The sequence below is a fragment of the Impatiens glandulifera genome, chromosome 3 (assembly GCF_907164915.1).
Source record: "Impatiens glandulifera chromosome 3, dImpGla2.1, whole genome shotgun sequence".
Taxonomy (NCBI): domain Eukaryota; kingdom Viridiplantae; phylum Streptophyta; class Magnoliopsida; order Ericales; family Balsaminaceae; genus Impatiens; species Impatiens glandulifera.
Genome location: NC_061864.1, coordinates 60,136,668 through 60,149,252, shown reverse-complemented (window position 1 = coordinate 60,149,252; position 12,585 = coordinate 60,136,668). Strand labels below are relative to the sequence as shown.

General features: G+C 27.0%; 1 protein-coding gene across 1 annotated transcript; it reads right to left on the bottom strand.

The window, feature by feature from the left end:
• Window positions 1-2,073: 2,073 nt before the first annotated feature.
• LOC124931007 (isoflavone reductase homolog) lies at window positions 2,074-4,473 on the bottom strand. The gene is made up of 4 exons (XM_047471389.1): window positions 4,125-4,473; window positions 2,863-3,103; window positions 2,568-2,771; window positions 2,074-2,410 (listed from the first exon to the last, which is right to left on the bottom strand). The coding sequence occupies exons 1-4, from the start codon at window positions 4,458-4,460 to the stop codon at window positions 2,247-2,249; spliced, it is 945 nt and encodes a 314-aa protein (XP_047327345.1). The 5' UTR covers window positions 4,461-4,473; the 3' UTR covers window positions 2,074-2,246.
• Window positions 4,474-12,585: the final 8,112 nt, after the last annotated feature.

Here is a 12,585-nt window from a genome sequence, read left to right as displayed (position 1 = left end):
AAAAAACTCACAAAAAAAAAATTGAACCGCGACCATCTTATCCCAATTTGGCTCTGATACCAGTTTGTGGTGAAAACTATCACCCTAAGAATGAAAGCGGAATAATAGCAACCATAGTGGAATGTAGAACAATAGCGTAAAAGTAAGAAAGAACGAAATAACGACACAAGAATCTTAGTCAGGTTCGGACCAACAATTTCTTACGTCATACTTTTAGAGAATCGATTTAATAGAGTTATAGTAAGGATTATAGACTCTAACTCTCTCTGTTTATTCTAGGTTTTAGTCTCACACAACTCTTCTCGTTTACAATGTATATATATAAGTTTTTAGAATTCATAATTAAGGTAAAGAACATGTGATATCTTTAACATCTCCACCATGATATGATCTCGTGGTGATTGACATTTCCATAATTATACGATTTGATTGACATCTTCACGATTATGTGATTTTATGCCTTTTGAATCCAATAAATAATCACACGTATCTACCTTCTCCTTTTTGTACATAACATTGAGGCACACCAAATTAAGCATTAATACCCTAGGCCTAATTCCACAATTATTTATGTTTTTAATCTAAAAAACACATTTTTGAAATCTAACATTATTTTAGATATGGAAGGCTAGAAATAATCTTACATTCAGAAATCAAAATATGGACGAGAACCGAATTATTACAATTGTCGCACAAGGATTTCGAGTATATGGTCACGCTAACTTAAAAAGAAAAGTCGAAAAAAGAAAATGGGTTGGAAGAAGCACAAAAAGAGATTCACCCAAATCAAATCATTACACATGTGGATGCAGTCATCAATAAGAGTACGCAAAAAAGTTATGTTGCGGTGATATTGTGCATTCCAAGTGGAGAAATTATTACAGGAGGGACAAAATCTTCTATGGGTGTTATGTCACAATTGCTGAAATGGAGGCTTTAAGACTAGCAAAGAAAATGGCAGAGGAACTACATCACAATGATGTTATAATATTCTCTAATTGTCAATTGGCTATTAGAAATCTCGAAACGTCAAAGTTAAACACATATGAGAAGGCGAGACCGACAAAACAGACATTTTTTAAATGTCTAGAAATCAACAAAGGTTTTAAAATAACTTGGACTAAGAAAAAATTCAACTCTGTTGCACGAAATGCAAAGAAATCGATTCACTGATGACTTGGAATGAACTTAAACTTCAACAAATTAAAAACCTACTTCTCACTGACCACAAATATTTTAGTAAATTTGAGCGAGTTCGTGACGAATTAAGTTCTCGACAAATGAATGAATCAAGATAACTCGACGGATAGAATGGAGGGGAAATGAAAGAATTTGGGAGACGACATATATACAACTAAAGTATTTGAGAGTGTTATTAAGTTATTTTCTTTCTCATCTATATGATATATTCTTCTCAGGCTTGTTTGTTTTAAGAATTTTGATATATTCAAGATGTGTAACCTTTTCTGCCAAAGTTTATTCTAGATAGTGTGATTCACAACAATTTTGTTAATAAATCTTTTGCCGCTTAAATATTTTAATCATGAGAATCTAGTCCATGCGGCAATTGATATAGGACTTGTAAGGATTGCTAAACAATAGTCAAAGAATATTTTATTCTTACTAGATTCTAACAAAATCATGTTTGGAATGGAACAAAATGACAAATTGGGTAGAGCGAATAAATGGATAGAACATATGATTTCAATTAATTGCAGAGAAAGCAAAAGTGACAAGCTTATGTTCTTAATCTGAAAAATTACCTGATTTTTTTCTATATTGTATATCATGTAGAGAATATAATTGGAGATACCATTGTTTTTGTTACAATTTTTTTTTATAAAAATGAGAAATGCACTACTTTAAGTGCGGTTTCGAATTATTTATTTACATAATTTGAAGTAATCAATTATATTTACGACCAAACCTAGAAATTGAAAGTAATCAATTATGTTTATTACCAAACCTAGAAATTGATCGTTGATCCAATACCTCAACAAAAAAGACGGAAGAGGAACAATAGCAAATGATTAAGTTCAATACTTCTTCTATATAAAATTATTGACTATAGAAATATTGTAATATAGTATTGTAGGCACTATAAATAACAAGATATGCCACTTATTACAAAAGGTATAGATGGAATTCATGAAAATACACACACAAAACGTCAAGACCGAAATACAAATGCATAAAACAAACCATAAATCGTTTGTTTAGTTGTACAAAAAAGAAATCATGTATAATTAGAGATAACGTTTCAAAAAGTCGTTCATACGAGTGTAGTTAACATCGGGATAGAGTTGAGAGGCCTCTTCACCTCCTTCCCCTATCTCAAAATTCGTCAAACATCCTTCATAAAAGATGTGGTAGAAATGGCCTACTGCAACTTGCTCATTAAACTCCAATCCTACAATATCATCATCCAACACAAATAGTTCAATTTTTAACTTAAATAGTTATATTGGGATATCAATTTAATACTTATGTAGTTTCATGTGAAATTATAATTATTCATAAGAAGAGATGTCAATCAATACAAAGTTACTCGAACATTAACTAGTTACCTTTCAAAGAGGCTAGAAAGTCGGTAGAAGAGATGTTGATTTTGTTGAGCTTTTTGCCAACGAGTTTTTCCCACTTATCAACCAATTCATTCTGGGTAAGTATGTTTTCTGAGGGTCGAAGATACACTGTTTTGTTTAAGGTACGAGGATCATCTATAGTCTTAACGGTATACTTTGCCACATCATCTTCATCCACAAAAACAACTCCATGCATGCATTCATCACAAACTCAACACATGATTTGAGTATTATTGTTAAGTGAAGATAATGTAATTTGATACAAATAAATATATACCTTTGACGTTTCCATCCCCATAAATGACAACATTATCTTTAGGAGGAAGAAGAGTACCCATCTGAGAAAGATTTGCGGCGAAATAAGCAGCGAAACAATTGGCCGAGATATAGGTGTGGGGAATTTGAGCTTCTTCGATGGCTTTTCTAACAATCATCTTCTCGTCAAATGTCACTCTCCCAGGTTCTAGAGCATTTTCCATTGTCGAGGGATCTATTCCAAATTCTGATGGTATAAATCGCTGCAATTTCGTAACAAAAATATTAAGTAGGTATTTGATTAAATTAAAAAATAAGTGTTAAATGTTAAATACAGACTATTTAAGTAATGAAGCATTAAAATAGTGTCCGAAAAGTATATGTATCATAAATTTAATAAAAGTATCTGAATTTTAAATACAGATGAATTGATTTGATAAAAATATAAAATAAATGTTAAGAAAGTAGACATGTTCTAGTTAAATTTTTTAGATTAATTTTTTTTTATATATATTCATATTATTATTAAACATTTTAAGTGGTAACAGTCTATAACACGTGGGATTATAATTTTATTATTATTAAAAAATTGAAGGAGTATTTTCAAAATCTAGCTATACTTTAATTGTTTATTTATTTAAAGTAATTAATGAAGGAGACAAATGAGTTTTTTTAAGCAATAAAATAAAATAGGGGTGATAGGTATATGTCCATTTAAGTGTGTTTCAACTTTTTATACATTAATTTTTTTTAAAAAAATTTTAAACATCTAAAATATTATAACAGATTAATTTTTTATTTTATTTTATTTTATTTTGTTAAAAACATATAAAAGCGATTCTTCATGACATCTTCAATTTCCCTCAAAATCCTAGTGCATAAAAAATTCTCACGGATGTCTCTGTAACCTTTTAGTTTCATTCTCAAACAACGACAAAATTGTATCGCTCCATTTCATGACAACATGTTATAGACTAAGACTACGACGTAATGATCAACAGCTTTTCGTCTTCTTAATCTGAACATCGTTATCTGAAATTGAAGCGGTAGCAGCATCGTTGTTTGAGATTAAATAACATATTAAAGAAATTTAATATTTATTTTCAATACAAATTAACGATTTTATAATATTTAAAATATTTAAGAAATAAATTCAATCAAAAACTCCTAACCATAAAATTAATAAATTCCCTTAAATTATTTAAGATTTTTATTTATTTTTATTTTAACCCAAAAAGAAAAAGGTTTTCTATTTTTATTTAATTATCATAGAATAAAATATACCTTGACATTACCAGCTTCTTTGATGGCATCTACAAGTTTAAGTTGCATCAAGATATTATGACTTCTTAAATGAGCTCCAGACATAGGACAGATGACAACATCCACCAGTTTCACCGCCGCCACCAAACTCCGGTGATCGGAAAAAGAACCTTCCACAAGATGAGCTCCTTCTTCCTTAAACTTTAACAAAATCTGTAGCTTGTCTATATCCATACCGATTTCCGGCCGCAAAAGCACGTAGGTTTCATGACCCTCTTCCAAACAAGCCTTAACGATCCTCTTTCCGATGTATCCTGTCCCTCCCACTATCAAAACCTTGCTCTTACTCTTCTCCATTCTCTCTCTCTCAACACATTCATGATACATTAATATAAATATATATAGTTGGGGATGGCCTTTCTTTTTAATATAATATTCATTAAAAAAAAGAAATTAATAGAATTTTTTCTTTACAAATTTATCATATTATTATATATAAATTCATTTTTTTTATTTAAATAATTTAATTTAATCAAACATTATATTTTTCATTTTTCATTTATTGTCTATATAATACAGCTCATTAATTAAAATATTTTTATTTAAATTATTATTTAATTATTAATATTATTTAAGTCATTTTACTTAAAAAAAAAAAAAATACATTACTTCTTTCAAATCTCCACAAATCATAACTTGTTAAATAACTCCTGCTAAACTGCTCAAAATTCTTATTTTGTTCATGTTATTTTTATAAATTAATATTTTTATAAGTAAATCTTAATTTGAATTAATAATGGTTAATTTTTATATATATATAATATTAATTTAATATGAAGAACTTGTATTAAAACATAATTATTAGTGGAAATGAAAATAGTAAATTTTTTTTTTTAAGAAATGAAGTCTAGTTGGGTTTAATTTTTTTAAAATATAATCAAATTTCTTTTACTAATCAAATTATTTAATTTATTAATTAAATTACTTAATTTATTAATTAAAATATTAAAATATCTTATATTTATTTAAAATATATATTTTCACTATATATTAATAATCTTAAATCTTTTTAATCAGTAAAAATACTTGCATTACAATTTTTATTTTTATTTTATTTGTGTCACGGTTATATCTAAAGGATTCAAATAAGAACATAAATGAACATAGTTAATCGGGAGCTATTTGAATCTCGGCTCAATACAAAAACTCATTTGAGCTCATTCGTTAGTTGTAACGAGTCAAATTCCAGCTCGTTTAACACCTTGAATATTTAAACGAGCAAAGTCGTTAAACACTTTTTAGATATTTGGTTCTTCAGCTCGATTATATGTTCATTTAGAGGTTCATTAATAGACTCACGAACATGTTTGTTTTGAGGCTCGTTTATGGGCTCACATTCCTCACAAACATTTTTATGTAGAGACTCATTTTAAAACATCTATTAATATTTATTAATATTTAATTCCCAAAAATAAAGCTTTTCAGCCAACACAAAACTTTTGTAGGTTGAGATGAGCTCTAAACGAATTGAGCTCTAATAGTTTGTGAGCTCAACTAAATAATACGAATTCAACCTCTAATACGAAAGCTCGAACCGAACTCGAACCCGAATATATGTTAAACGTACCGAACTTGAACTTGAGGCGGCTTCCGCTAGACTAGTTACAGCCCTATCATTAAAGTAACTTAAATATAAGAACATTTTAATTTGAAGAGTGATATGAGAAGGGAATTTAGTAGAGGAAATGATGTGTCAGTATATCATGGTTGGAAAATGATAGAAGGTGAAAAAAGAGTTAAAAGAAAAAAAAAACTATTATTTTTTTGACCAATCAAATTGTTTCACGTTATTCCTTCTCCAAAATTATCTCCTCAAATCATTTCTCTTTTAATTTATTTTCACATAAAAATAAATTGAAATTTACCAATAATATGGTTGAATGTTTGTGTCAGCAATCCTGCTTTGAATGCTTCACTTGGAAAATTGTGCAATTTGAAATTAATTTGACTTGTATTCATATTTAAATACACCTAAAGAATTAATTTTTTTTGTGGGGCCATGTTGGTAGGATTGTGTTGATAAAAAATCTTTTAAGATAGCATATTAATGGATTTATGAAACATGCTCCACTTATTATACAATAATTTATTTATATATATAAACAAATTAATAAGCACAAATTTATTTATGGTTTGGGTGGCTGAAGTCTAACTTTAATTTTATTTTTTACGGTAAAAATGTAATATTATCTTTAATTTCTTAAAAAAATTAATATAATTAATTATTTTTTTATTTAATTATTAAAAAAATAGTAAAACTTTATTTTTATATAATTATTTTTTTCAAAATTTTCTCGTTATTATTTTAAACTTATCTTAAATTTTTTTCAAACCTACCCTAATTCAAAATCCTGGGTCCGTCCCTGAATATATATATATATATATATATTGTATAAAAAAAAAAAAAAATTTGGGACTTCTGTAAGTATATGTATACAACTCCTATGTAGATTCATCAACAACCAAAATTATTGGTAGTTTAATAATAATTCATGTACTAAGGAACTAACTACAATTAATTTATATCTAGAAGGTTATAATTATTTAAAATATATATTATATTAACACAAATTACATAAACATCTAAAGTTTGAACACGACATTAAAAAAAAGGTTTGAACTTTGAATCAGCTTTGAATTTTAGGGGTTGTTGTTTGGTGAACCTGAATAGATTTTAATCTTTTTCTAAATAAAGTTGTTTCATTTCTACTCAACATTAATTATTACAGTAATTTTGACCGTTGAGAGAGAGAAACTGACGTTTACATGACACTTGTTTGAGAATAGTTGAAAAAAGTTAAATAGATTTTAGTCTAAATTTGACCGAATTATTTTTTTCTCTATGTTTTTATTTAAAATTAATTTATATAAAAATAATAGAGAAATTTTTTAATATTTTAATAAATAAATAAATGGATTAAAGGGTTGAAATTAGGTGGTAATGGGTTGAAGTCAGCTCTAAACTCGAGCTCGACTCGATTATATATTTATTAGTTCGACTCGAATTCAAGCTCGAACGATTTTATAAATTTGAGCTCGACTTGACTATTTACCTATAAGTTTGACTCGATCCAAAATTTTTTAATTAAAATTAAATTTTCAAATATTTATTAAAAAAAAATATTTATTTTAAGTTTTAATATTAAATAAATAAAAAAATATATTATTATTATCGGGTTCGAAAAAATTCGACAAGACATCGAGCAAGTATTATATGAGTTCGAGCTCGACTCGAATATTAAACGAGCCGGCTCGAGCTCAGCTCAAATTTGATTAAAATCAAACTGGAGTCGAGCTTTGACCGAGCGACTCGCAAGTGGCTCACGAGCAGCTTCACTCATTTCATGTCTCAGTTGAAATGATAGTTGAGTTTTGAGATAAAACTTAAAAATACCTTATAACCACTGGATCAAACAAGCCCTTTGAGTTTATTTAATATTCCTTATTAGTTTATTTTGAAAAATTATGATTGTGAGTGAGGATAAGTTACCCTTTAAAAAAAACAAAAGATTAGATGTTAATTGAATTATGTTAGGCTACCGTAAAAATAAACCCGTTTAAAAAATAAATTTTATAACCCTCATTTTCGTAAAAAAAAAAATACTTATAATTTTTTTTCACTAAGTATGAGATTTTTTTATGTGTAAATTGTAATGAAATTATGAAAATGAGACTAACACATCAACATACCAAACCAAACAAAGCACAAATAGATAGATAAAAACAGAAGGACCTCTGAGATGTTCACATGGCGTTGCCAGGTTTGGTTTGTTCTATTTGAAGTTTTAAAACATTTTGTAAATTGTTTAGAAATTGACATATTTAATTTTTGTTGTATTATTTCTATAGCGTAATTTGAAATTTTTATTGATTTATATTATTTAGATTTTTAATTTGTTGAATAATAATATATTTTTTTTTTATCAATTTTATATAATTGAATGTTAAAATAAATATTAATGAGTTTTTATTCATAGTGTATTATAGCATTTTATTAAAAATATGAGTGGGTTTCAATTTCCTCTCAATTCATAATTATGTCGTTTTGGCATGTCTAGAATGGACTTATATCATATCATGGTAACGTGGATTGTGGAATCGCCATACAAATTCATCAAATTCTTCCTTTTATTTTTAAAAAAAAATTGGGAGTAAAATATGAAATATGTTGAGTGATACATCATACATATAAAAAATGTGTGAGATTTTCGGATTGAATTGGATTGTATTGTGTATTATAAAAATATTGCTAAAAAAGTAAAATTTATTACTATCCTACCTGACTACCTCAAATTTATTTTTTGAGAATAAATATATTTATGAGTTTATCTTGATGACAATGGCAAGGTACGATTCGATAATCAAAATTGTAATAAAATTCTTTGGGATGTTTTTCCTTATTTTATCAATTTTGTTATAATTTATAAAGAGTGAACACATTGGTTTAAGAATTAAAAATTGTTGTCTTATAAGCAACGATTTGCTTATGTAAAATTGACTATATTTTGAAACGTCAATATATAAATAGATCATTACTCTTGATAGGTTAGCTAGAAAAGAATTGTATTAAATATATTATTAACGTTATACAAAATATTAATTTTAAAATACAAGGGACTTGAAATTTTCATAAAGTTGGTGGCCATGTTTGAATTCTTTCAAGGTAAGGTGTGTTTGTTGTTGTACCTAACTCATTAGTAGTCATACCTATAATGTACATATTTCTTTGATGACTAACCATGCCACGAGTCTCTTTTTTTTCTTTCTTTTTTTAAATTATAGATTGCAGAATTTTTCTTACTCGGACATTATCAAGACCTATCATGGTGAGTCAATGGTGTATCATTCACAAAAGTTGGGTGTTCCCTTGATGCGGTTTAAATATGGTTATCGAAATTGGAGAATAATCAAAACCACGCTAAAACCCTAAAAATTTATAACTAAATAATTTATAGTTAATACCTTTCGGTCTTTATGGTGCACAATGCTAAATGGAACAATAGAGTTGCAATAAATAAATTTTTGGGTCGAGTCGAGACACTTGATTAATTTAAATATTGTCGTGAGAATAAATGAGTACGATTGTGTGGCAGTTTAAATAAGAAAGCTAATAAAACATTTATATTTCTTTTCTCATTTGTCTCTCGGCTAGTTAATAAATAACATGTATAATCAATATTATCAATTTAATAAATTTTAAAAATAAAAATTTAATTTAACTATATTAGAATAATAAGTGTTCATTAATATAATATATTTATATATCAATAATTCTACACCATTTAAAATTATATAAATATTTTTATTTCTTTTATATTTTTATTTTTAACTAATAAATGAAACATTAACATTTCAAAAATTAATCAATTTTAAGATTAAAAAAATAATTTAATTATATTAACAATAACAAGTGTTCTTCTATAGAACTTTTAATAAATATTTATATATATATATATATAATTAAATTTATATTGTATATATAACTATTTATTTAAAATTTAATTTGTGATATATTTAAATAAAAATAAATTATTATTTTTAATTATTTGTCTACAATTTATATTTGACGGGTAACTAATATTTTTTATACTGAAAAAAATAACTTAAACTTTTTGATTATTTATCTAAATTATATATTTAACACAAAATGATAAATAATATTTTTTATATTAAAAATATAGTTTTAACTTATTAATAAAAATGATATAATATTATTAATAAATTTTATCAAAATAAATCAAAATTTCGAAATTTTATTAGTTATAAAATATATATACAAGAAGCATGCATACACAAATTTATAAATAAAACACATCAATAATAAGTGGTCGGATGTTTAAAGTGATCATTTTCACACTTGAGACAATAGTTTGAATCTTTGCAAATGCAAATTTAAGTAAATTATATTTGTGGATAAGAGACCCTTACTCAAGACAAGAGTTCGAATCATTGCAAATGTAAATTTAAGTAAATTATATGTGTGGAAAAGATGTCGGTAATAAATGAGAGGTGATTGATTTGACGCGGGAATATTTGTTTGCTTAGGATAATAAATTTGTGAAAGTGTGATGTGATTACTTTGCCGATGGATAAGATGTCGGTAACAAAGGATCATGAGATTACGGATCAGAGGTCAATTGAGATTGGTGGTTGTATTGCCGAGTGATAAGAGATGCCGATAATATTTATTTTCTATAAGGATAAGAGACTTAAGAAACAATGAAAGTGTGATAGAGATTTGTTGTTGGTTTGTCGAGGGATAAGAGGTTAGTAACAAAGGATCGTCAGGTCACGAGATTATAGGTCTATTGAGATTGATGGTTGGATTACCGATAGATAAGAGATCAATAACATTGAGATTGAAATGTGGTTTGCTGATGAATAAGATGTCGATTGAGATTTTGTGATTGGTTTGGTAAGAGGGATAAGAGGCCAATAATATTGGTTTGCCAAGAATAAGAGACTTGCAAAATTGTGTGATTGAGATGTGGTTTATCAAGGGATAAGAGACGTGTAAAAGTGTGATTGAGTTTGATGGTTAGTTTGTCGAGAGATAAGAGATATGAAAGTGTGATTAAGATTTGTGGTTGATTTATTGAGGGAAAAGAGGCCGGTAATATTGGTTTGTCAATGATAAGAGATTTATTGTTGATTTGCCAATGGATAAGATGGGAGATTAGTAATATGAGAGACTAATTGGAAAACAACAAATATTGGTGGTTAAATATATGAATGCGATTGTTGGTCTACTAAAGAAGTTAAGGTAAAGAGGTTAATGATATGATGAGATTGTTGGTTTGTCAAAAGTGAAACTAAAAGAAGTTGGTACTATTAAAATAGATGGGTGTAAAAATGAGGTTACAAGATTAGTATTATGATATGTCTATTATGTAAGAAATGATACTTTTGGTTAACCGAGAAATGATGGTAAAATCAGTGAACTAATAAATTAAATAAATCTCTCCTTATCAAATTTGTTATTATGTTTCTCTTTTTTTATGAATAACAAAAACAATGTTGAATGAGAGAAGTAAGAAGACCACTAGATTGTCCCAACCATTAAAGCCCATCATATTCAGACCATAGATATTATCGATGAAAAAGATGATGAAGGCGATGAAAATGATAATGATGAGGGCGACGACAAAGATGTGAATATTGTCTATTTCAATTTTACAAATGTGAATTTTATTTATCCTCAACGCAGTGACATTATGCTAGTAATAGTAGATGTGACTTAGATACTCAAGAAAAACCCAATTTAAAAGAAAGAAATTGTAATAATCAAATATTATTATAATATAAATGATTAATTAATGAGGGAGGTGTAAATTAAATATGTGACACTTAGTACACATGGATGCTAGGAATGTGCATTAATTTAATTGGGAAGATGTCAAATTTTATATGGTGTCAAATTTTTTATAAAGTCGTGAAATTTTATTGTTTTATATAAAATTTTCAAAATGTGTCAAAAATATTTAAGATAATGTAAGAATCTAACGGGGTTAGATTTGTATCCACATGACATCCACATGTATATATATTTATATATAAAGCTATTTTTTTCATTTCAAACAAACCTAGGCTATTTCCATTTAATACATAAAAGTAAATAAATAAATAAAATTACCTTGTCTTTTTTTACCATCGTGACCTAACCATCCTTTCAATTCCTCACTTCACCAACCGCCGTCATCATAACCATTCTCTTGACCGCGACAATAATTGGTCCATCGCGACCTTCTTCGCAACCCTAATATGGACGGACGTGAAGAAAATTTAGTTTTATCATACCTAATTTCCCTTGATGAATATTTCATTCCATCCAATTGTTGACTATATCTAAATATATAAAATCTTTTTGAATATTAATATTTGTTTTTAAAGGAATTATTGTGGTATGAAGTTTAATATGATAGATTGAAATAGTTTCAGAAACCTACCATTCTTAGAAACTAGTTACAGAAACTTGTTTCGGCATTACATCAATCAAGAGTTTTTCATTGTTTTATTTTCCAATAGTTGCATTTGAGTTTTCTTCTTCTATTTTAGAATAACATGTTTGGACATTACATAAATCAAGAAACTTCCATTGTTCATATAGAAACAAATACAGATTGAAGTAGTTATAAAAACCTACCATGCTTAGAAACAAGATACAAAAACTTGTTTGGAAAACTAGTTACATAAACTTATTTGGGCATTACATCAATTAAGAGTTTTCAATTGTTTTATTTTCTAATAGCTACATTTGAGTTTTCTTCTTCTATTTTAGAATAACTTGTTCGGGCATTACATTAATCAAGAAGTATCTATCGTTTCATATGGATGCAAATACAACTCTTAATACAATAATATGGCGTCTTAATTACTTTTTTTATATTGAGGATACCCATGTTATCTAAATCTTAGTTATGAG